This window comes from Bubalus kerabau, chromosome X, assembly GCF_029407905.1.
Source record: "Bubalus kerabau isolate K-KA32 ecotype Philippines breed swamp buffalo chromosome X, PCC_UOA_SB_1v2, whole genome shotgun sequence".
Lineage (NCBI taxonomy): Eukaryota > Metazoa > Chordata > Mammalia > Artiodactyla > Bovidae > Bubalus > Bubalus kerabau.
This window is the reverse complement of record NC_073647.1, coordinates 100,912,038-100,938,563: the sequence shown is the minus strand read 5'-3', so window position 1 is coordinate 100,938,563 and position 26,526 is coordinate 100,912,038. Positions and strand designations below refer to the sequence as shown.

Sequence of the window (26,526 nt, the reverse complement as noted above, 5' to 3'; positions counted from 1 at the left end):
AGTGGCCCTATACATTTAAACTGAGGAAAGAGAAAACCACCACCTAGAATACAACCGAGAATTACTCTCCTGAGCAGGGCTCTTGTTCAGATTTGATGGAGAAATCAAAAGCTTTATAGACAAGCAAAACCTAAAAGAATTCACTGCCACTAAACCAGATTTACAACAAACGGTAAAGGAACGTCTCTAAGAAAAAAGAAAAGGCCACAACTGGAAACAATGAGGAAATGAAAAAGCTCACTGATAAAGACAAACATACTGTAAAGGTAGGCAATTATCCACACAAAGTTGGTAGGAAGGTTAAAAGGAATTAGGAAAAAAAAAAAAAAAAAGAGTAAAATCTACTGTCATCCTAGTAAGCAGTTAAGGTATCCACAAAGCAGTGAGATGCAAAATATGACTTCAAAAACAGTCATGGTGAGGGGAGGAGAGTACAAATGCAGGGTTTCTAAAATGTGTTTAAAATTAAGAGATCAGCAAATTAAAACAATCATGTATATATATGGACTGATATAAAAAAGCCTCATGATAACTGGAAGCCAAAAATGTATAATAGATATAGACACAAAAAAGGAATAGAAACATAACACTAACTATAGTCATCAAACCAAAAGAGAAGTGAACAAAAGACAAAAAAGGAAAACAAATCCCAAACAAGTAACAAAATGGCGAGAAAAACACACTTATCTATAATTACCTTAGATATAAATGGATTAAATGCTCCAACCAAAGACAGAATGGCTGACTGGATCAGAAACAAGACCTGGATATATACTGCCTACAAGAAACTTACTTCAGATCTAGAGACACATACAGGCTGAAAGTGAGGTGATTGAAAAAGCTATTCCAACAAATGGAAAATTTTTAAAAATTAATTGGAGAAGCCATACTTATATCAGGCAATATGTACTTTAGACTGCTACAAGAGGCAAAGAAGGACACTACATAATGTACAAAGCATGAATCCAACAAGAAGATATAACAATTGCAAATATATATACCCAAAAAGGAGCACCTAGGTATATGAGACAAATACTAACAGAAATAAAATGAAAAATCAATGCTAATACAATAATGCTAAGACACTCTAACACCCCACTTACATCAACCCCACATCATCCAGACAGAAAATGAATAAGAAAACACAGGCCTGAATTAACACATTACATATTAAATGCTCTTAATTTTATCTTATCATATATATATATATATATATATATGCTGCTAAGTCGCTTCAGTCGTGTCCAACTCTGTGCAACCCCATAGACGGCAGCCCATCCGGCTCCCCCGTCCCTGGGATTCTCCAGGCAAGACCACTGGAGTGGGTTGCCATTTCCTTCTCCAATGCATGAAAATGAAAAGTGAAAGTGAAGCCACTCAGTCCTGTCTGACTCTTAGCAACCCCATGGACTGCAGCCTACCGGGCTCCTCCATCCATGGGATTCTCCAGGCAAGAGTACTGCAGTGGGGTGCCATTGCTTTCATATATATATATATATATATATATATATATATATATATATATATACACACACACACACATACACACACACACACACAGAGCACGTGCGTTCCATCTGAAAGCAAGAGATTACACATTCTTTTTTATATGAATATGAACCATTCTCTATAAGAGATCACAACCTAGGCCACAAGGAAGCCTCAGTAAATTTAAGAAAAATTTAATCATACAAACATCTTTTCTTACCACAGAGCTCTGAGACTAGAAATCAACTACCAAAACAAACAAGAAAACTGGAGAAAATACAACAGAATCACATGAAGGCTAAAAAATTCTGTTACAAAACACCCAATGGATCATTGAAGAGATTAAAGAGGAAACTAAAAAATATCTAGAGACAACTGAAAATGAAAACATGGCGATCCAAAATGTATGGGACAAAGCAGAAACAGTTCTATTATGGAAGTTTTTAGTGACACAAACTTACCTCAGGAGACAAAAAAAAAAAAAAAATCTAATATAAACCACCAAACCTTACAGCTAAACCAACTAGAGAAAGAAGAGCAAACAAAACCCCAAAGATAGTAGAAAGAAAGAAATCCTAAAGATCAGAGCAGACATAAATGATCTAGAAGCTAAAAGAAGCCAGTAGAAAAGGTCACTAGTGTTATCACTAAAAGCTGGTTCTTTGAAAACATAAATAAAATCGATAAATGTTGAGCCAGACACATGAAGAAAAAAAGGGAGAGGGCCCACATCAATAAAAGCAGAAATAGAAAAGAAGCTACAACCAAGACTACAAAATACAAAGGACGATAAGACACTACAATGAGCAACTATACACCAATAAAATGGACAACATAGAAGAGGAAGACAAAGTCTTAGAAAGGTACTATCTCCTCAGACTGAACCACGAAGAAATAGAAAATAAAAACACACCAGTTACCAATACTAAAATTGAATCAGAAATTTAAAACACTCACAAAACAAGGACCCAGGCTTCAAAGGTGAATTCTACCAAGCATTTAGAGAAGACTTGATATTGATCCATCTGAAACCATTCCAAAAAACTGCAGAGGAAGGTATTCTCAACAAAATACTAGTCAAGCAAATTCAATAATGCATTAGATCATAAATCATGATCAATTAGGATTTGTCCTATGGGTGCCAGGAATTTTCATTATCCACACACACAAAAAAAAATCACTGTGATATACCACCCCAGTAACAAAATGAAGAGTAAGAGCCCTATGATCATCTCAGTATCTGCAGAAAAAGCTTTGGACAAAATTCAACATCCATTTATGATAAATAGCCTCTCTAGAACATATATCAACAACACATTAAAAGAATTATACACCATGATCAAGTGGGATTTATTCCAGGGATGCGCAGATTCTTCAATATATGGATATCAATCAATGTGATACACCACATTAACAAATGGAAGAACAAATACCATATGATCACCTCAACAGATACAGAAAAATGTTCAACAAAATTCAACACCATTTATGATTAAAAACTCTCCAGAAAGTGAGCACAGAGGGAACCTACCTCAACAAAATAAAGGACATACAAGACAAACCCACAGCAAACATCAGTCTCAACGGCAAAAAACTGAAAGCATTTTGTCTAAGACCAGGAACAAGACAGAGATGGCCACACTCGCCAGTACCACTCAAAACAGTTTTGAAGTCTAGCCATGGCAATCAGAGAAGAAAAAGAAATAAAAGGAATCAAAAACGGGGGGAAAAAAGTGAAATTGTCATTGTTTGTAAATGAGATGATATTAACTATGGAAAATCATAAGGATGCTACCAGAACACTACCAGAGTTTATCACTGAATTTGGTAAATCTGCCAGATATAAAATGAATACACCAAAATTTCTTGCATTCTTATACACTAAGGACGAATGATCAGAAAGAGAAATTACGGAAACGATCCCACTTTACATCACATTTAAAATATAATAAAAATACCTAAGAAGAAAACATACCTAAGGAGGCAAAAGACCCGTACTCAGAAAACTATAAGGATTGATAAACGAAATCAAAGATGACACAAAAAGGTGGAGAGATATACCATGTTCTTGGAGTGGATTAATCAATATTGGGAAAATGACTACACTACCCAAACTGACTAACAGATTCGATGCCATCTCTACCAAATTACAATGATATTTTTCATGGAAATAGAACAAAAATGTTTACAAATTGTTTGGAAGAAAAAAAAAGGCCCGGAACAGTCAAAGCAATCTTGAGAAAGAAAAATGGAGCTAGAGGAATCAGGCTTCCTGACTTCACAATACACTACAAAGCTACAGTAACCAAAACAGTATGGTACTGGCACCAAAACAGAAATACAGACCATGGGATAACAATAGAAATCCTAGAGATAAAACCAGTCACCTATATCAACAACCTCAGGTATGCAGATAATACTACTCTTAATAGCAGAAAGTGAAGAGGAACTAAAGAGCCTCCTGATGAAAGTGAAAGAGGAGAGTGTAAAGCTGACTTAAACCTCAAAAAAAAAAAAAAACAACAAAAAACACTCATTCAAAAAAACTAAGATCATGACATGCAGTTCTATCACATCATGGCAAATAGAAGGGGGAAAGGTGAAAGCAGTGACAGATTTTCTTTTCTTGGGCTCCAAAATGACTACAGACAGTGACTGCAGCCATGAAATTAAAAGATGCTTGGTCCTTGGAAGGAAAGCTGTGACAAACCTAGTTCAGTTCAGTTCAGTCACTGCTTCATGTCCAACTCTTTGCGACCCCATGAACCGCAGCACACCAGGCCTCCCTGTTTGTCACCAACTCCCGGAGTTTACCCAAACTCATGTCCATTGAGTCAGTGATGCCATCCAGCCATCTCATCCTCTGTCATCCCCTTCTCCTCCTGCCTTCAATCTTTCCCAACATGAGGGTCTTTTCCAATGAGTCAGCTCTTTGCATCAGGTGGCCAAAATATTGGAGGAGAATATGTTGCTTCAACCACTTAGGGTCAGTGCCCCTCACCTGCAGGAAGCAGGTACTGACAGATTTCTCTGCCCCTTTCCCCTCAGCAACAATATTCTCCTAAAATAAAAAGGGGGAAATGAGAGACTTAACTTAGGCAGGTTGATAAGGAGTCAAAGCCTAAGGCCCCTTTAAGGAGGAGATAAACATTCTTTCTTTTTCACAGTCTTTCCTATAGATATGTAGGCCTCGTAGGCAGCAGTATCTCTTATTCAAGGACATGCCTTTTTTTTTTTTTTTTTTTTTTAAGCTTTGGATATATGTTATGGGAGAAGGTCTGGGTAAAAACTTCCACAGCTGTAGCTCTGGGTTAACCTGTTCCTTCTGGCTGATCTCGTGCTGATGTCATCCCAGGAGGTATGTTAGAGGAAAGGGTCTGGAAAAATTCTCGCAGTCTTGAGGTATCTTTTATCTATTCTCAGCAGCTAGTTGAGAAGTGTATAAAGCCTTGCTTAAACTAGTGAGGTGGGTTCTCTCCTGCTCCCTTCTGATGTCTATGTCTCAAGCTTTTTCTGTCACTTTCACTTTAGATAAAATCTACACAATGCTCCAAGTGACTGAGACTGTCTTGACTGAGACTGTCTTTGGTCCCGAGTTAAATCTTCTCCTTCGGAGACCACGAATCTGGCGGCACTGTTCACCATTCACCATAAGATGTCACAACTCTAGAGTCAGTATTCATGTTTGTCTCATGCCAAGCACCACTGAACCTGAAGCATTATATAGACCTTCTTATCAACTTTCTATAGCCATCTAACAGAGAATATTTAAAATGTGATTTAAGGTTATCCTGTCCTATTCAAAGTGTGTAAACATTCTACTCACATGATTTGAATAGGACAGAATCTTGGCGACCCCATGGACACTAGTTTGCAAGTCTCTGCTATTCATGGAATTTTTCAGGCATGAATACTGGAGTGGGTTGTCGTTTCCTCCTCGAGGAAGTCTTCCCAACCCATGCCCCATGCATCTCCTGCATTGGCAGGTGGATTGTTTACCACTGGGAATGTTTGGGAAGCCCCAAACATTCTACTTAGGCAAGCTCAAATGACCTGAGAGACTTACCATTTTCAAAGTTTTTTCCCTTGTATTGTACTTTCCTTGTCATTGAAAGGTCCAGACTCTCTCTACACAGTATAATCTGTGTAGCATGTAACACTTGTCAGTATTTAATATTATTAATTTCCTCAAAAATCAAAATCCATCTCATTCCCTCCTCATTTCTTTCACTGTTTAAGTTTGTTACATGCTTAGCTGGTGTCTAAAATAGAGACAAAAGCAAAGACTGGGCAAACATTGCCACTTTTATCACAGAAAATGTTTTCACAGCCACAAATGATGGGATACCCTAAGAAAATAATTACAGAAATTAAGGTGCATAGAGCACAGAGCTGGAACCAAGATGTAATTATCCAAAAAAAGGAGTGATCACTAAGTATTTCAAATGGGGAAGAGGAAATTATGTTCTTAAAATTCATGGGGAAAATTCATACACAAAGTCCTCTGTTCCACCATTATCCTATGAAGGGAGCCCCAGAGAAATCATCCCTGGAGGGAAAGATACACAGAGTGGAATTCCTGGTACAGAGTGCACTTCTCCCGTGATGGGGAGTGGGAGGGGTCGGGGAAAGCCTCGTGGGCGTGGCTTTGCGTGGCGTCCAAGATGACGTCACAAACATCAACCGTATCCCACGACACCATGGGCTGAGCTAGTGCCAGCGGCAGCTGCGTCTGGGGAGGAAGCTTGCCCTCTGTACCCATGAGGTAAAATCCATGGGAGCAGTAGAGAGTTGGATGCCCTCGAACAGAGTGGGGCATGCCCCAGAGGAGCCAGGTGCTCCTGAGGGGGAGGAGGAGGCCGAAGAGGTAGCAGGGGCAGTGATAGAGGAAGGGGAGGAGAGGGAAAATGCCAGACCCACCACTAGTCAAGGGCGCCACAAGCGGAAGACAGGCCCAGAAGGGCAGCTCACAAAAGCGACCCACAGGAAGAGAGCAAAAGACAGATTCGAGTCCATTTATAAGACACTTTTTCTGAGAGGAGAAGGGAGTGATGTTCAGATCCGTGCCCTGGGGGAGGAGTGGAACTTGCACAAGGTCTACTTGTGCCAGTCAGGATACTTTGCTAGCATGTTCAGTGGTGCGTGGCGTGAGACAACCATGGATATTGTAGAGTTGCAGATGCCTGACGAGAACATTGATTGTGAGGCATTGCACGAGGCCTTAGGTTTTCTGTACCGAAACTCTGTGCTCATCCCACCCGGTCGAGTGGTCCCCATGCTGGCCACAGCCAGCATGCTGCAGCTGGACAAGCTGATTCAGCAGTGCGGGGAGGTAATGAAGGAGACGGTCAGTGATCAGACCGTGTGCAGCTACTACTGCTCTGCTGAGAGCTACGGACTCCAGAACATCAGGGCCATGTGTCTTCAGTGGCTGCTGGACAATCTGATGACCCAGCATAGTGAGGAGTTATTGAGAGAAATTAGCCTGGATCTCATGAAAGAGGTCATTGCCTCTTCAGAGCTCATCGTGATGGAGGTAGAGATGGATGTGTACACGACGCTGAAAAAGTGGATGTTCCTGCAGCTGCAGCCGACATGGAGAGGCCCCCGCAGAGACCTACTGCCTGACGCCGACTCGTGGTTTGCCAGGTCCAGGCAGGAGTCAGAGGGCACCGCTTTCCTGGAGACCGAGCAGGGCAGAGCCTTCGTGCCAGCGTTCCAGCAGCTGCGGCTTGCCTACATAATCTGCGACCTGCCGTCAGCACGCATCATCGACCAGGATGCACTGATCCCTGCCACGTGGCTGGCCCCAGTGTACAAAGAGCAGTGGCTTGCCCTCCTCCGGGCTGAGCAGACCAGAGACCTCGGGCCCGTGGATGTCTTCGTGTCCGACCTCCAGAGGACCAGCATGCGGTGCGGGGGCCGGCTCCTCAGGGATGCGCAGCGCACCTGGCGGTGGGCAGGCTTCAACTTCGGCTGGGACTTGGTGGTGTGCTATGCCAACCGGCGCATCATTTTCAAGCACAGCGCGCTGAAGAAATCTTGCGGTCTCGGGGTCAGCTTACTCTGGCAGAGAAAGGTCGCGTTCCGCTTGCGCCTGGCCTCCTTGGACAGGGCTGGAAGAGCCATTTTCCGGAAGCAGACAGAATTCCAAGTGCTTTCACTGGGAAAGGATGAAGAGCTAGAGGTGGTGAATCTGGAGAACGAAGATGTGGTTTTCCCCATATATGTGACCTGTAATTTCCTGTACCTCCCCAGAGAGGGGCGTTTTCCTCAGTGAGGACTCCTGAAAACAAAATCTCAGAGAGGTGAGCAGCTCTTTCCCTGGGGTCAGGGACGACCAGCTTTGTCCAGATGCCAGCTCCTTCTGCGGGACCAACCGGACTTGCCCACCTCTGGTGGCCCAACTCTGTCAGAGTCTTTGTTGAACTGTAGCTCATAATACTTGAGGTTGTTTACCTGAGCCTATGAAGAGGAGAAATTTTAAAGCCCTGCTCCCCCAACACCTTTAGAACTTATTTGTGCTGTTAAAGTGGCAACCTGTCCTCCTGGTTTACCATCCATCAATGCCCCCTCCCATCATTTCTGCCAAGTCAAAGACCAGTTGACTTGAGAGAGCAACCTGTGAACCTACCTACTCTACCACTGTTAGGGAAACTCTTTTAAAATATGCATTTCCTTTAGCTTGATTAAAGGAACGTTAAAGAAACAGTTTGGTTTCTCTTTCAGTTCGCGTGTTTAGAGCCACTCTGCCCCACTCATTACCACCACTACCGCTAGCTTCCTTTGGATTGCTTCCCTTTCCCCATTCCCTGCCACTGAGTGTGTAGTACTTGGTTCCCATGATCTCTCACTCTGTGAACGCACCCAGGCTACACTGATGATCTTCTCTTTATTGGTTGTTCCTCAATATTCTTAGGTTAGTTGACTTTATATCATATCTTGATGTTAGTTTGGCTTTATTTTGCCTTTCCTAGCGTTTTAACCCTAGAAAGACGTCTCAAATCTTATACAACCCTATATTGGGGGTGGAGTGGAAGGCAGCAGATTGATTCTATGAGGACATCTCGGTACTAGACAGACTTTTTCTGCGGCACACAGTCATGAATTATTTATGCACCAGAATGCACTCTTTAAGCACCTTGATGGCCTTTGCCCTTCAGAAACATTTGACCTTGGAATTGTACTTGGAAAGACTCCTTCCCGCTTAAAAACAGGTCTGGTAACCTCTGGAAAGGAACGCTTTTGAATTATAATGGGAATTATTTGGCATCTGGAAGTGGGATCACGAGAAGTCCACACTAGTAATCAAAAGGGTAAGATAAAAATTGTTTTTGTCACAAAAGGAGAAGCACACTAGTCATGATTTGAATTTGTTAGTTTCTGATTACTGTTCACTTACAAATTGTCACCATCCCATTCCCTCCATTGAGTCATTTTGAGGTCAAAGAATGGAAAACTCTATTTAAGAAGCCATATAAATAATAAATACATGCTTGGAAAGAGTGTGATAAATTAATACAAGATGAACAAATAAAAAAAATAGTATACTGTATTGGTGTTTGGCGGATTCATGTTGATGTTTGGCAAAACCAATACAATATTGTAAAGTAATTAGCCTCCAATTAAAATAAATAAATTTAAATTAAAAAAAAAATAGTCACCAGATTTTAATGCTTTACTTAGTTGAAATCAGAATTTTCCTTACTGGTGGTTTATGTTTCTCTTCCCAATTAGATTTTATCCATTGTCGTTCAGTGAACAAATTCCTTTTGACTTTATCCATTCATTCCTTCCTTTTACTCTTTAAGGAGATTTGAAAGGCTTTGTTATCACAAATCCACATACTAGTATTAGAGTAATATTTACATGACAGTTACTTATATGAAATGGTTTAACCAGGAAGCTGCTGTTGCATCCTTCAATGTTTGCCCTTAATTTTGCAGCCTCCTACCCTTTCTCGTGTTCCCTTATATTCTGTATACCTAACCAACTACAAACAATAGACTTCATTTTATTTGTGTTTCAAAATAACTGGGGAGAAGAGTAAGTCATGATTCAGTTGAAAGGTAAAATTTATTATTAATATTTCTTTTTCGGTAAGAATTTCACTTTCTTTATATAAACTTTCTAAGCAATTTGAAATTCCTTTTTCTCGAGCTGAATGCCAAGATGCCATTTCATCTAAACAGAGGTATCCTCAGTTGGGAAATTCAGAGACTACTTAGCTACAAGTGTACCTTGACTGAAAGGTCTGCTTTTGTTTTCCTACCCAACTAGCTTTAAATCCTTAAATTGCTTGTTGCTGCTTACAATAGAAAGATGTTCAATAATGTACAAACAGTGACAGCTGAAATACACTCATTTAAACATTTAAACTCTCACAAACCCTGACTGTTGCCATTTGCCAGTTTGGGCAATTTAGCCAATACCTGTCTCTATTTTTTCACTTTTTTTTCTTTTCTTTTTGACTGCTCAGGATGAGGAAGAAACCTTTTCCCATGTTGATACTCATTTTGTTAGCCTCTTCGTAAAGGCATGGGGAGATGGGGAGGCAGGGCAAAATGTATAGTCATGGTAACGCTACAGGAAACCATCAAGCTAAATAACAGCAAACTAAACGCCACACTAAAGGAGATGTACCCCTATGGGATACCACGTGGTCCTTGACAATGATGAGGATTTATCCCTGTCTCTGTCTTTCCCTCTCTGTATGTCTGCCGCTCTCTCTGTCTTCCCCTATCTCTGTCTCCATTATGTCTGTCTGCATCCCTGTCTAATTTCTACCTTCTGTCTTTGTCTACCTCAGTCTCTGTCTCAGACTGCCTATCTTTGTCACTGTCTGTCTCTGTCTTACTGTCTGTATCTTTCTGTTTCTCTCTGTTTCTGACAATCCGTTTGTGTCTGGGTCTCTATGTTTCTGTCTCTGTCTCTGTATTTCTCCCGTGCTTCTGTATCCTTCTGTATCTGCATCTCTCTGTGTCTCTTTCTCCATCCGTCTGTCTTTGTCTTTCCCTTTCTGTCCCAACCTGTCTCTGTCTTTCTCCCCACCCCCAACCTTGTTTCTCTCTGACTCTCTCTCTCTCCCCATCACTATCTCTATGTCTGTTGGCTCTCTTTCAGTGTGCGTCTGTCTTTCTCTGTCTCTCAGTCTGTCTGTCTCTGTCTTTCTATCTGTGTCAATCAGCCTCTGCCTGTCTCCCTGTCTCTGTCTGCAACCATCATTCTTTGCCTTAGTTTGAATGTGTGTCTGTTTGTCTGTCTTCGCCTCCTGTTGTCAAGCGTGTGGAGCTCCTGAAGGCAGTCTATGAGAACGCTCTCCTGTTTGGAATGTATCTCTGTGCTCCCCTAAGAAAGGCTCCTGGAGTGGCAGGAAAGAAGTTCAAAGAAACCCCTGCAGAGGCTACTCAGTGGCCCCAAACCCTCCATCCCTCTTCCTGCAAAGTCCCACTGTGGATTATTACCAACTTTCTGGCTTGCGTGCAAATGCAGTGCTGCGTTAAATCAATTTCCAGCCATTAGGAACCTGTAATAATCCCTTTCACTCAGCCCTTCAAGCCTGTTTTCCCCAGCACCCAATTAACTAATAGCTGGGACTTGGGGCTCCTTTGTCCTGGGTGACTCCTCACGGAATCCCTCCCCCCAGAGTGCTCCCCTGGTCCCCTTGATTGTCTCCCTGTCAGAACCCGCCTCACAGGCCAGGCAGGAGATTATTGAGCTATTAGAATGTGTAAAGATGGGGGCTCTATGCTAATGGAGATGAGAGATAAATAAAAATATTTAACTTAATTAACCAAGCAATCAATTATGACTTGAATGCTATGTCCTCCCTGTAAGGTCCTATCTTAATGTTTCCACTTTAAAAAGTCAATAAATCATCATGTTTATCTATGAGTCTCTCAGTGTGCTCCCTCTCCCCACTTACATATTTTCAAAATAATCATATTCTTCAAGATCGAGTTCTAACACATTCAGACTCGTCTGTCCTACTGAGTGCTAGGCCCTGAGCTACAAATAGGAACCAAGAGCAGTGGTCTCCCAAAAGGCTACTTACACCCTGGGGAGGAGCACCAGGTGAGTTAGGGGTTGATAAGAAAATACTGGAAGTTCCATTTCTATTTTTTAAAATATTTATTTGGCTGTGCTGGGTCTTAGTTGCCGCTTGTGGGATGTAGTTTCCTGACCAGGGATTCAACCTGTGTCCCCTCCATTGGGAGGGCAGAGTCTTAGCCACTGGACCATCAGAGAAGTCCCCATTTCTATTTATTTATTGTTAAGCATGCCTTCTGTTAATCTCTATTCTTGTGTTTTCTTTATCATGACTGTAATATATGAATGGGCTTCCGAAGTGGCTCAGTGGTAAAAAATTTGCCTGCAATGCAGGAGACACAGGTTCAATCCCTGGATCAAGAAAATCCCCTGGAGAAGAAAACAGAGACCCGTTCCAATATTCTTGCCTGAGAAATCTCATGGACAGAGGAGCCTGGCAGGCTACAGTCCGTAGGGTCTCAACGAGTTGGACATGACGTAGCAACTAAAACAACAACAATGTATGAATACAGAAGTACACGGGTGTCATTTTTTAATTAATAAATACCCAAATATCAAGGGGACATAACTTAAAATTTTTAATCATGGGGTACCCAATCAAAAAAGTTCAGAGATGACATATGTAGAGCGGTAGTTCTCCAAGAGGAAAGTGGGAAGTGGGTGAGAGATTTAGAACGCTCTGGAGAGAACCTTTTCAGGATGGACTTGCCCATCCTCCTGGCCAGAAACCATAAGAGTCACAGGAGAACAGGTGGAAACTGTTTGTCATGTTTTCAATCTCCAGGTATGCAGATAATACTACTCTTAATAGCAGAAAGTGAAGAGGAACTAAAGAGCCTCCTGATGAAAGTGAAAGAGGAGAGTGTAAAGCTGACTTAAACCTCAAAAAAAAAAAAAAAAAAAAAACAACAAAAAACACTCATTCAAAAAAACTAAGATCATGGCATGCAGTTCTATCACATCATGGCAAATAGAAGGGGGAAAGGTGAAAGCAGTGACAGATTTTCTTTTCTTGGGCTCCAAAATGACTACAGACAGTGACTGCAGCCATGAAATTAAAAGATGCTTGGTCCTTGGAAGGAAAGCTGTGACAAACCTAGTTCAGTTCAGTTCAGTCACTGCTTCATGTCCAACTCTTTGCGACCCCATGAACTGCAGCACACCAGGCCTCCCTGTCCGTCACCAACTCCCGGAGTTTACCCAAACTCATGTCCATTGAGTCAGTGATGCCATCCAGCCATCTCATGCTCTGTCGTCCCCTTCTCCTCCTGCCTTCAATCTTTCCCAACATGAGGGTCTTTTCCAATGAGTCAGCTCTTTGCATCAGGTGGCCAAAATATTGGAGTTTAAGCTTCAACATCAGTCCTTCAAGTGAACACCCAGGACTGATCTCCTTTAGGATGGACGGGTCGGATCTCCTTGCCATCCAAGGGACTCTCAAGAGTCTTCTCCAACACCACAGTTCAAAAACTTCTGCGCTCAGCTTTCTTTATAGTCCAACTCTCACATCCATACATGACTACTGGAAAAACCATTGCCTTGACTAGATGGACCTTTGTTGACAAAGTAATGTCTCTGCTTTTTAATATGCTATCTATCTTGGTCATAACTTTCCTTCCAAGGAGTAAGCTTCTTTTCATTTCATGTTTCTGCAATCACCATCTGCAGTGATTTTGGAGCCCCCCCCCCCCAAAAAAAAAGTCAGCCACTGTTTCCCCATCTATTTGCCATGAATTGATGGGACTGGATGCCATGATCTTAGTTTTCTGAATGTTGAGCTTTAAGCCAACCTTCTCACTCTCCTCTTTCACTTTAATCAAGAGGCTCTTTAGTTCTTCTTCATTTTCTGCCATAAGGGTGGTGTCATCTGCATGTCTGAGGTTATTGATATTTCTCTCGGCAATTTTAATTCCAGTTTGTGCTTGATCCAGCCCAGTGTTTCTCATGATGTACTCTGCATATAAGTTAAATAAGCAGGGTGACAATATACAGCCTTGACGTACTCCTTTTCCTATTTGGAACCAGTCTGTTGCTCCATGTCCAGTGCTAACTGTTGCTTCCTGACCTGCATATGGGTTTCTCAAGAGGCAGGTCAGGTGGTCTGCTATTCCCATCTCTTGAAGAATTTTCCACAGTTTATTGTGATCCACAGAGTCAAAGGTTTTGGCATAGTCAATAAAGCAGAAATAGATGTTTTTCTGGAACTCTTTTGCTTTTTTGATGATCCAGTGGATGTTGGCAATTTGATCTCTGGTTCCTCTGCCTTTTCTAAAACCAGCTTGAACATCTGGAAGTCCATGGTTCACGAATTGCTGAAGCCTGGCTTGGAGATTTTTGAGCATTACTTTACTAGCGTGTGAGATGAGTGCAATTGTGTGGTAGTTTGAGCATTCTTTGGCATTGCCTTTCTTTGGGATTGGAATGAAAACTGACCTTTTCCAGTCCTGTGGCCACTGCTGAGTTTTCCAGATTTGCTGGCATATTGAGTGCAGCACTTTCACAGCATCATCGTTCAGGATTTGGAATAGCTCAGCTGGAATTCCATCACCTCCACTAGCTTTGGTCATAGTGATGCTTCCTAAGGCCCACTTGACTTCACATTCAGGATGTCTGGCTCCAGGTGAGTGATCACACCATCGTGATTATCTGGGTTGTCAAGATCTTTTATGTATAGTTCTTCTGTGTATTCTTGCCACCTCTTCTTAATATCTTCTGCCTCTGTGAGGTCCATACCATTTCTGTCCTTTATCGAGCCCATCTTTGCATGAAATGTTCCCTTGGTATCTCTAATTTTCTTGAAGAGCTCTCTTGTCTTTCCCATCCTAGTCTTTTCCTCTATTTCTTTGCATTGATCGCTGAGGAAGGTTTTCTTATCTCTCCTCGCTATTCTTTGGATCTCTGCATTGAAATGGGCATATCTTTCCTTTTCTCCTTTGCTTTTCGCTTCTCTTCTTTTCACAGCTATTTGTAAGGCCTCCTCAGACAGCCATTTTGCTTTTTTGTATTTCTTTTTCTCGGGGATGGTTTTGATCCCTGTCCCCTGTATGGTGTCATGAACCTCCATCCATAGTTCATCAAGCACTCTGTCTATCAGATCTAGTCCCTTAAATCTATTTCTCACTTCCACTGTATAACATAGACAGTGTATTAAAAAGCAGAGACATCTCTTTGCTGACAAAGATTCCTACAGTCAAAACTATGGTTTTTCCAGTAGTCATGTACAGATACGAAAGTTGGACCATAAAGAAGGTTGAACACCAAAGAACTAATGCTTTCGATTGTGGTGCTGGAGGAGACTCTTGAGAGTCCCTTGGACTGCAAGGAGATCAAATCAGTCAAGTTTCCAGAAGAAACTGACCTAGATGGAATCTCTTATAACTGATATTTTAGAAATAATTTTTTAAAAGTATTATATATATATATATATATATATATATATATATATATATATATCCTAACAGGCAAATCTGGAATGCTTTAAACATCAAAATAAGTCATGTAGCATTGGCTAATTGGATTATAACCCGAAGTGTAAAATGTCCATAACCATACTGATGCAAGGAAATGGCAATAAATTTCATTTATATAAATAAATGTAAAATAGAGAGGAGACAAATATTCTGTACAGAAGAATTTCAAATAACAATTGATATTTTTTTTTTTTCCTGTAGGGATTTGAGTTAAACCCTTCCCCACTTGAGGATGAGCTAGGCCTAATGACTAGCTTCTAAAAATAGAGTTCAGAAAAATTATTGTACCTTTACAGAGAAGGCTGACAGACAAGATCTTAACCAAGTGATAAAAATTATCATCATGGATATTGTGCAGTTGTCTTGTAACCTTTAAGATGATGTGATGGGAAGAGCATATCACCTCTGTGGTTTTCTTTCCCAAAACCCATAACTCCAGTCTAATCATCAGAAAAATGTCAGGCACATCCAGATGGGGAACGTTTTACAGGATGGATACTAGGTCAGTACGTCTCAAGATTGTCAAAGTCTTGAAAAATAAGGTAATACTGAGAAAGAGTCACAGATCAGAGGAGACTTGGAAGACTAGACCCCTGGATTGCATTCTAGAAAGGAAAGAAGATATAAGTGGAAAAAGTGATGATGTCCAAAGAAAATCTAAAGTTTAGTTAATAATGTAAAAAATGAAAACAGTACCAGAAAGTAGCCACAAGATAGCGACATGAACTGGGGGTACCTTATTTCCTTTGTGGAATTTAAGTTGCTTTTGTTCAAGACAAATACTTTTACTGTTTCCCCCTTCTAAATTGGGAGCTGTGTGTGGGACATGTTGCCTATTCATCATTGAATCCAGGCACTAGATCAGAGCTTGGTCTACAGTAGGGTCAGCCCCTTTCATTAAATGAATGAATCTACTAATAAACATTTCTAGAGTTTAGAGAATCCATCTGTGTTGCTTTTGTGTCTATGTCTCCTTGCCCAGGAGTAACGGGATTCATTCTTTAACATCCGCTAAATGCATGGTTCTACCCTGAAGTTATTTATATATTGATGGAGAAAACATAACCTTCCTCGTGATCATTATATAATGTTCTTAAGTATAGAGATTATACAAGACTTGATCTTCTTTGAAGGGAAAGGCTACCCACTCCAGTATTCTGGCCTGGAGAATTCCATGGACTATACATACAGTCCATGGGGTCACAAAGAGTCAGACACGACTGAGCGACTTTCACTTTCACATCCATACCTGACTACTGGAAAAACCATAGCTTTGACTAGATGGACCTTTGTTGGCAAAGTAATGTCTCTGTTCTTCTGATAGACCTGTAAATACTTGAATTAAGATGGATGATTTGGCAGTGATGTAGAAGTGCTCGATTTTCTAAACCATTCCATACAAAATAACTCCAAAATTTGAAAATTAAGCTATGCTAAACTTAAAATTGAATTTCTTGAGCCAGAGAAGTTGAGTTCTTAAAACTGAAAAACACAGCAGTTCTTCCTATTTAAAAAAAAAAAATATGTAGATGAGAACATTTGAAGAGGTGTCCCCTCTTCATATGGGACACCCTTGGGAACACAAGTTCCCAAAATACTAATTGAATACTTACTTACAAATGCTGTTTCTGGGTGTTTCATGTCAATGAGCCAAGCATGGCATTCAGCAGGGCTCTGCTGGCTGATAGAAATAAGTTACCTGAAACTTTCTACCTTTCCAAATTACCAGGAGCTAGTCTACTAAAGAAGATTCCCTTGGTCAGCCTGGGCTAGAGAAAGGAAAGTAATAACATATATTTCCCAATACTCATTATGGATTTTGATATCTCTAAGTCAGGTATCTACAGACAAGCTTATTTTTCACAGATTGAGTGCATTATATGCTGCCTTAGCAATTACAGTTCAAATGTCTCTCAAACATTTTTGGAGCAACAAAAGCAGAAATATTTCTTCAATAATTCATGCTTGGAAGCCAGTATGTTAAACACGTGAGCCTAGCTACTAGTGGGTACATCTCCATGTGTTCCCGCATCCAGGCCCACAGTCTTTGGCATCTAGAATCCTTGAGGCTTTTGAGAACAAGATTTAGAAATGAGTCAGAATCTCTCATATCACTAATTAGAAAACTGAGGGCCGTGTCAGTATGTTTTCAGTGGAATCCCGGAATCCTCTGCTGTGATCTGACCACTAATTTTTAGATATGTGGGGAGGACAGTTTCTTATATGCTTTGACCTTTGAAAAGTCTTAACTTTATCTGGAAAGGATATCCTCTGATGAAGGGTGTCTTCCCTGAGGGGTACACATGCAACGGGAAGGCAAAAGATAATATTCACTAGCATTGGCTATTATAAAAGGAAGAAAAAAAATTATTTTCGGTGTTCAAGAATTTCTGAAAAGTAGATATAAAATATCTAGCCCAATGCCTTGAACCTAATAGATATTACTGGATAATAATTATTATTAAATTAGGCATATGACAATTTTGCAACTTTCTGATGTAAATGGCAAAAGAACCAGTGAAACCTTAAATTGTAATAATAGACATTAAACAATGGCACCAAAAACATGGTACATAACCAGAAGTCCATACTGTCTCATGATCCTCTGATCCTTCCAACTACTAGACACAGACATTGGATGTCTTTTTTTTTTTTTTTTTTTTTAAGAAAACTGAGACTAAAAGGTTACTTTCTTCAACTTCCCAAAGGTCAGATAGTTGATAGTGGTAGCTTGGACTCAAGCCCACGTGTCTGCTTTGAAATCCAGTACTCTTTACAATCAGCGTGTTGTTGTTTAGTCACTAAGTAACGTCTGACTCTTTCTCGACTCCATGGACTGTAGCCCGCCAGGTTCCTCTGTCGATTTCCTCTTCCAGGAGATCATCTTGACCCAGGGGTCAAACCCGCTGTCCTGTGCGTCTCCTGCATTGCAGGCAGATTCTATACAGCTGAACCACCAAGAACGACACTTAGTGGGGTGTGGTAAAAACTCACCGACCACTGCATTTGAAAGAGGTCTTTGGCAAACTCAACCTTACCCAGAAGAAAACCAAAGATGGTGAGAGGATTCAAGCCCTGTTCTCTAACAATTGTTTTAGACCAGAGAATTGCTACTCCATGTGTAACCTTGAAACCATCCAAGAGCTGTTTAAAGATGTAGACTCTCAGGCTTTCTGAAGCAGCATCTGATTGTAATAAGATTTCGAGTGCTTTTGTATAAACACTACACTTGAAAAGCACTGATTTATTGAAAGTTTGATGAGGCTTTCAGGGAGATCCAAGGGCAAGAAGAGACAGAGCTTATGTCTTATTATTCTAAAGGCCAAAGATAGGACCCCTTGGAAGAAGTCACAAAAACTGATGCAAAGCTTTTTTAAAAGTAGCTTTATCACTAACACTTCAAGGAATGAACTCAAAGCACAGCTTTCCGTCATAGTGTTTAAGTGCATCTGGATGACTCACCATTTGTCAGGGCTTCACAAAGAAAAACAGAAAAACGAGAATTTAGACAAGTCTCAAAAGACAATCACTGAGCACCAGGACCTATGCAAATCATTGGAGAGCCCGAGTAAATGAGACATTATTCTTCCTTTCAAGAGGACCGTGGTTTATTGGGATAATAGATAAATCAATGAAATGTCAAAATGTTGAGAAGATGGAGCGCTGTGTGCTGTGAGAGCACAGAGGAGAGGTGCTGTTCTGAATCCAGGAAATGTAGAGGTGATGACAAGGAATACACTAGTAGATTGTATGCAGAGAGAGACTGTGGGCGATTGTGCCTGGATGCCATCCAACCGAGTTTGGCCAACTGAGAAGCTGAAGAGGGCAGGGCTCTGCAGGCAGGTGGGAGTTCCCCTCGCGCAGAGGAAGGGCTCACAGTGAGGGGTGGGGAGAGGGAGGGATGAGAATGGGGAGTGGGGAAGGGCTGGGATGAGCTGCACTTCCTCTCTTTCCGTGTCTTCATCCTTTCAAATAACAAAGCATAGCACCAAGCAGTGTTCCAGTTGCTCACCATTTAAAAAAATAATAGATATGGTCTTTGTTCTCAAGTCCATAGCTCAATGAGGGAGACAGACATGAGTTAAAAACAATGGTACAAATGAAGAAAGTGTGATAGAGAAACACATGTGAAAGCTTTTACACATGAAGGGAAATGTCCTCAGTAGACCTTCAAGAATGGAACATGGGCGAGGAATCAAGGGAACAGAGACCCAGAGACTTCAAGGTGAGTGGGGGTGGGGTGAGCTGGGAGATTGGGATTGACGTATATCCACTTGTTCTGTTGTTTAGTCACTCAGTAGTGTCCAACTCTTTGCGACCCCATGGACTGTAGGCCGCCAGGCTCCTCTGTCCATGGGATTTTCAAGGTAAGAATACTGGAGTGGGTTGCCATTTCCTTCTCCAGGGGACCTTCCTGATCCAGGGATCAAACCTCCATCTTCTGCAATAGCAGGCAAATTCGATACCCCTGAGCCATCTGGGAGCCCCATATATGCACTACACTGTATACAATAGATGACTAACGATTGCCGACTGTACAGCCCAGGGAGCCCTGCTCAGTGTTCTGTGAGGACCAAATGGGAAGGGAATCCAAGGAAGAGGGGTATGTGTATATGTGTAGCTGATTCACTTTGCTATACAACAGAAACGAACATAACATTGTAAAGCAGCTGAACACCACCACCAACAAGCAGTTGAGTGGGGTTTCTCCCATTCAAGATTAAAGGGAGATGGTGGGAGGACAGGAAGAGGTACAAACGAGCAGAGCCGATTTCATGAGGAGGGCCAACCTGGAGCGGCAGGAAGGTTTTAGGGAGAGGGATGTGATCAGATTAGCTTTACGGAGACCAGAATGCAGGGTGAGCTTGTGTTTGAGTGTCGAGCATGTGTATCAGGCCCTGCAAGCTAAGGAGGCAATGTTACCTCAACCCTGAAAGACAAACAGGGTCAGTCCAAGGAAATGATTCATTCCAGAGGTCGAAGTGACATGACACGGCCATTGTTTGAATGAGTAATTTAGGGGATTCAAATGTGGCTCAGATGTCTGTAGGGTACTGGGGAAGGAACAGCAATACCGGCAATGGGCAAAGCTATCAATGCTGAAAGAAACAGCCAAAAACCCTGGGCACCGTGAGTGGTGGCCGTGGGTGACAGGCTCACCTGAGCCTTTCTGATGGACAGCCCTCCAGGCGCTGACTAGCGGCAATGCTGACGAGATTGCTTGCTTAGTGCAGCCCACAAAATCAGGGGCTTTAACTGGAATTTAAAGGATAGGATTCCTGGGTTGGGGTGGGGGGGCTGTGAACTCCCTAGGCTGTCAGTATATGCACGTTTTCCCTCTCAGCAAGAGGGTCCATAGGTATGATCAAACTCTCAAATTTCAGCGCTCAGTTGATCTACCTTCTCCAGGATCAAGAATACCAAATGCTGCTGCATACATGGACGCTAACATTTGTGACCAGTGTGTCTGTCAGAACCAGGGATTGACCCTGAAGGTGGGAGTGGAGTTTGAGTGGGGACACCTTGACCCAAGGAATGAGGCTCTGTTGACTAAGCTCGAAAGCCCATGCCAGCCAAATGCTGCAGCTGCTTGATGAGGAAATGCTGGGACCACAGCACACATCGAGGGGGATGGTCCTAAAGGGGGCCAGAGGCAGCTGCAAGGGGTTTAGACCCCAGTGTCAGCCTGTTGCCTGGGGCCAAGTTATGACCTAGAACCTGAGGAGGTGGCCTTTCTTCTGCTTTGGGAACTAATGAGATCCTTATGCCAGAAGGAATTTTCTGGTCCTTGCAGAGCAGAGGGCCTTCACACTCTCTCCCTGATGGTGGGTATCTCGGGACTCCTGGGGCAGACCCGTCTTCCCTATCCCCAGGGGGTGTTGAGTGGTGTGAAGCACAAAACTCAGGGGTTGTAGAGTAAGTGAAACTGCTGAAGGTGGCGGAGGATTTTATTTTTAATTTTGTCATAGCAATGTTTATGAAGTTTGGCTTTGATATGTTAGCCATCTTTCCCCAATATATGTTAAACAGAGATATATAGTTATCAGGTCTTTTTAGGCGAGAAACATTGCCTTAAATAAACCAATACCTCTTATAATGGATGCTTTAAAAGAGTTGCTTTTCTTAGTGATAATAAAACTTGATTCATGGAAATAGTGGGGAATTGCTTAAGGACCATCTGGCCTCTACCTTCTGCCTGTTAAAATCGCAAGGAGGGAGGGGGGAAGGACAGGCAGGAAGAATCAAAATTCCAAACTGTGCTTGGTGACTGTAGTAATAGTCTTCCAGAAGTGGCAGACAGTCTTCACTGCCCATGTCCTCTCCACCCTTCCAGAGTTGGAGCAGGTCACTCTCCTCCTGAATCTAGGCTGGCTGTGACGAGTAGAACGTGGTACAAGTGCTGTGCCAGTTCTGGGCCAGCTTGGGGATGCTAGCCCCTCACTGCGCTGTGAAGAAGCTGAGACTAATACAAGCAATTATTTGAAGCCACAGGAATAGGATGTAAGGAGTAGCATTGCCGCGTGCTCCAGCCCCAAAGCCAGCTCTGTGTGGCCCAGACAACTCCTGTGAACACAACAACACACTTGTTCAAGTTCTGACACATAAAAGCAGAACAAATAATGAATTCTTTTAAGTCACCAAATTTTGGCACAGTCTATGTAGCATGGAAACAATAATTATGGGACCATATAGATCATTGACTGAAGAAGGCAATGGCAACCCACTCCAGTACTCGTGCCTGGAAAATCCCATGGACGGAGGATCCTCATAGGCTACAGTCCATGGGGTCACAAAGGGTCGGACACGACTGAGCAACTTCACTTTCACTTTCATAGATCACTGAAACAATAATTATGGAACCATGTAGATCATTGAACCAATAATTATAGGACCATGTAGATCATCGAAACAATACTTATGGGACCAAAGCACTGGGAATCCTGAGTTCCTGGGCTTTGTAGCTGAGTATGGTGAACACCGTCAGTTCCCAGCACTCTCAAAGTCCTCCTTTCTCTCACAGTAATAGGAACCCCATTTTTTAGCTTGTGACATGGTAGCTCAAAAGAAAATTACATTTTCCAGCCTTCTTTGGTGTTATAAGTGGCTGTGCGATTAAGTTCCAACAGAGCAATAAGAGAATAAATAATTACATCTTCCTTCTTGGCTCTTAAAGATAGGAGACAATCTCTTCTTCACTCTGTTCCTGCATCCTGCTTCTTGAAAGATGAGTGCTTTTGTGCCACCCAGGAAGTGTGGCTGGAGAAACAAGATAAAAGTCAGAGCCCCCTCATGACTTCATGGAGCAGAACCGCCATCCTCCTAGACCACCTGCTTGTTACACGAAAGAGAAACTTCTCTTTGGTTCAAAGCCTCTGTTGCATTTGTATGCTAACAAATACATTCATTTTCTGCTCACCTACAGACCTTGGAAGCAGTGATACCAGGAAGAGGAACACAGGGCAATAAACCCAGGGGCTTCCCTAGTAGCTTTCCAGGAGGTCAAAGGGCAACCAAGGGAATAACTGGAAGTAGGCATGATTGGCTTGGAGAAGGCAATGGCACCCCACTCCAGTACTCTTGCCTGGAAAATCCCATGGACGGAGGAGCCTGGTAGGCTGCAGTCCATGGGGTCGCTAAGAGTCGGACACGACTGAGCGACTTCACTTTCACTTTTCACTTTCATGCATTGCAGAAGGAAATGGCAACCCACTCCAGTGTTCCTGCCTGGAGAATCCCAGGGACAGGGGAGCCTGGTGGGCTTCCGTCTATGGGGTCGCACAGAGTCGGACACAACTGACGCGACTTAGCAGCAGCAGCAGCAGCAGCAGGCATGATTGGCTACTTAGCTTGGGGAGTTAGTCACTAGAACCTGTAATCCTCATAGGAAAACAAAAGCCGTGTCCTCCAGCTGAGTATATATAGCTTCTGTGCGTGCATGCTAAGTCACTTCAGCTGTGTCCAACTCTTTGCAACCCATTGGACTGTAGCCCAGCATGATCCTCTGTCCAAGGGATTCTCCAGGCAGGAATGCTGGAGTGTGTTTCTATGCCCTCTCCTGGGGATCTTCCTGATCCAGGGATTGAACCCTTGTCTCTTGGGTCTCCTGCATTGGCAAGCGGGTTCTGAATCAGGTGACCTGAATCACGTTTTCATCACAGAGTATACCATCTGGGTTGTATCTCTCTGTTAGCTACTTGTGAGTCACTAGACTGTGAGCCCGCGGAGAAGGTAATGGCACCCCACTCCAGTATCCTTGCCTGGAAAATCCCATGGACGGAGGAGCCTGGTAGGCTGCAGTCCATGGGGTCGCAAAGAGTCGGACATGACTGAGCGACTTCACTTTCACTTTTCACTTTCATGCATTGGAGAAGGAAATGGCAACCCACTCCAGTATTCTTGCCTGGAGAATCCCAGGGACAGAGGAGCCTAGTGGGCTGCCGTCTATGGGGTCGCACAGAGTCGGACATGACTGAAGCGACTTAGCAGCAGCAGCAGCAGCAGCAGACTGTGAGCCCCAGGAAACCACGTTCTCTGAGCCCAGGGAAGGAGCACTGTGTAAGCGGCCTACCCAAATCTGATCTTCCTCCATGCTTATGGAACTTAAATTTCCTTTAAGGAGACAGTGGGCTTCCCTGGTAGCTCAGCTGGTAAAGAATCTGCCTGCAATGCAGGAGACCCTGGTTCAATTCATGGCTTGAGAAGATCCCCTGGAGAAGGGATCAGCTACCCACTCCAGTATTCTTGGGCTTCCCTGGTGGCTCAGATGGTAAAGAATCCGTCTGCAATGCAGGACACCTGGGTTTGATCCCTGGGTCAGGAAGATCCCCTGAAGGAGGGCATGGCAACCCACTCCAGGATTCTTGCCTGGAGAATCCCATGGACAGAGGAGCCTGGCAGGAGTCCATGGGGTCGCGAAGAGTCAGACACGACTGAATGACTAAGCACAGCACAGCAAGGAGACTATCTGATACAGTTTCTGCCACTAATATGTAAATAAAAGTTATAAATGGGAAGTTTCTATGCAGGTTTCAGTTTGATTTGATTTGATTTGATTTGATTAAGTGCTACACCCTTTTTCATTGTGATTTCTCTTCTTATTCTTCCTGCCTGGAAATTGGATGAGGGCCTGGAGGTGAAGCAACAATTTGTGGCCCTAAAGGTGAAAGCAAGAAAGAGCCTGGGTCATTTATGTTATTGTGGAATATAACTGCAAATTGTGCTGTTTTGTGAGGGAAAAAACCATATTGGTTAAGCAGTGTAGTTGAGTTTCAGCTACAGTCAACCAAATCGAATACCTTCTTCCTCCTCATTCTACTAAACCATTTGCAGAACTGAAGAATATCAATCATGAAGAAATTCTGTGCTTAACATACATGGTGGCTGAGTACTGCTAATTTCACCTGCAGTTTTGAAGGAACCAGGAACCTTGATATAAAAGGCTCAACGTTTGTGAGATATGACTTACCATGCATATGTATGGTTGATGAATGTACCCATTTCAGACCATCACTGTGTTATGCTTCTCTCCCCATTTACATGCTGAGTAACTAAAATCACCAATCCAATTATGTCATATAGATTTGCAAACTAACCTTTAAAATTAGTATTTTGTTAATAATGATGAGTTTTATTTGTGATTCCATAAGAATATGATGAATCTGCTTTAAAAGTTATGTATTACAGCAAATGGCCCATAGGAACACTTTTCACCTAGATAGAGTTCTTTCTCTATTATAAATGTTTTCTCTGTATTCACCTCTAAGTACTTTCCAGAGGGATGCTCTACTGCAGATGGACAGAACAGACTTACGACAGAAAGGCCAGGGAAAACGTTCAAGTCAGAAAAGGTAGACTTGGGAAAAGAGGGAGAAGGGAGAATGAAGAGAAAACTTAGGGGTTGCAGAGTGACAAGAGCTGTATGTCTCTGGACAGAGGATGCTGCTGCCACTTATGTCTGAAGACTGTTATAAAATGCTGAGTACACAGGGAGGCATGGAATAAACAAGAGACCTTTTCAGCTGGTAAAGAATCTGCCTGCAGTGCGGAGACCTGGGTTTGATCCCTGGGTTGGGAAGATCCCCTGGAGAAGGGAAAGGCTACCTAGTCCAGTGTTCTGGCCTGGAGAATTCCACGGACTGTATAGTCCAAGGGGTCACAACGAGTTGGACACGACTGAGCAACTTTCACTTCACTTCACCTCACTTCACTTTCATGCTGTTACCAGTTAGAGTTCTTGGCCTCCCCCAGTCAATAGAAATTGGCCAGAGGCCAGACAAGAAACTCATGCTGGGCTGGTTGGGGCCCCTGCCCCGACAAGCAGGGTGGAGCCAGAACAAACACCAGGTTCCCTAGGTGCCCCCTTCCTGCAGGTGAAAGTAGAGCGAAGGTAGGATGGCCCAGGGGTTGGGCCAGTGGTGTGGCTTGTTTTTGCCCACCCCTTAGATGGTGTGTGTGCAGGGGGCGTGTCAGTATCCTGCTTTTGCGCCCAACACCCTGTTTTTGACCCCAGGCTCCTCAAAAGTGGCAGCTGGGTGTTTTGGTTTCTTTGTATCTTTTGGGTCTAAAATTTGCCCCAACTGGGCATGCACACAGTTACAGTTCCACACAGCGTCTTTGTACGCTGGCGCTCAAGGAGTGGTGTGCTCAGATGCAAGCATCGAAGCATGGCAGCAAAGGGCCCCCGGTCCCAGGCCTGTCTCGAAGTGACCGGGTGAGTGAATAGAGGGGTCTGCTGCCCTGCCTCCCGGCTCCCAACCCAATGTTTCTCTCTGCAGTTGCGCAAAGCCTCAGCTCTCTCACTGTCAAGGAAGACTGAAGTCCTCCTTAGCTTTACATAGCATGTTTGCTTGTTAATTTCTAAGTATAAATTGTATTTTAGTATATGTGTTGATTCTTGCAGTCATTTGGTTCCTGTCACCAAATGTCTTGACACAAGCTTCAGTGGTCAATAGGGATTATACTTAAATGGAGATAAGGCTGGGCTTGGGGTCAGAAAACCAGGTTGGAGTCCTCATTTAGCAGTAAACTTAGTTGTCTAATTCTGTGCAGCTCTTCTCTGTTAGCCTCAGTTTCTCCATCAGAAAAAACAGAGATAATATCTATCATATAGTTTGTTATGAAACTTCTATAGACTAGTGTACTTCTCCTCCCAGAGTACTCCCCAGCAAAATTTAAAAGGTGAAAGACAGAATCTCCTGACAGGGATATGGCCACGAAAGCATGGGTTAGCAGGGATCTTACAGCCAAACTTAGAGTTCAGGCAGGTAACATAAAAGTGCAAAGTGAGCCAAGTGAGACTCATGATTTAGAGAATGCTGTACCTAAAAGGCACAGACCTATTAATCTCCACGTGCTTAGCTGCTCAGTCGTGTCCGACTCTCTGGGCCCCCATGGGCTGTAGCCCACCAGGCTCCTCTGTCCATGGGATTTTTCAGGCAAGAATGCTGGAGTTGGCTGTCATTCCCTCCTCCAGGGGATCTTCTAGCCTCAGGGATTGGACCCATCTCTCCTATACCTC

At 42.8% G+C, this 26,526-nt stretch overlaps 1 protein-coding gene and 1 long non-coding RNA gene across 2 annotated transcripts; both read left to right on the top strand.

The window, feature by feature from the left end:
- Positions 1–6,264: 6,264 nt before the first annotated feature.
- On the top strand, positions 6,265–8,199 carry LOC129638651 (germ cell-less protein-like 1). Its single transcript, XM_055563218.1, has one exon. The coding sequence runs from the start codon at positions 6,284–6,286 to the stop codon at positions 7,766–7,768; it is 1,485 nt and encodes a 494-aa protein (XP_055419193.1). The 5' UTR covers positions 6,265–6,283; the 3' UTR covers positions 7,769–8,199.
- Positions 8,200–17,359: 9,160 nt separating this feature from the next.
- LOC129639510 (uncharacterized) lies at positions 17,360–25,179 on the top strand. Its single transcript, XR_008708443.1, has 2 exons — positions 17,360–18,851; positions 19,039–25,179. It is a non-coding gene; the product is annotated as an uncharacterized LOC129639510 (long non-coding RNA).
- Positions 25,180–26,526: the final 1,347 nt, after the last annotated feature.

Bases quoted from the DNA above. Each gene is read 5' to 3' on its own strand.
- LOC129638651 (XM_055563218.1), top strand. From the start codon at position 6,284: ATGCCCTCGAACAGAGTGGGGCATGCCCCAGAGGAGCCAGGTGCTCCT.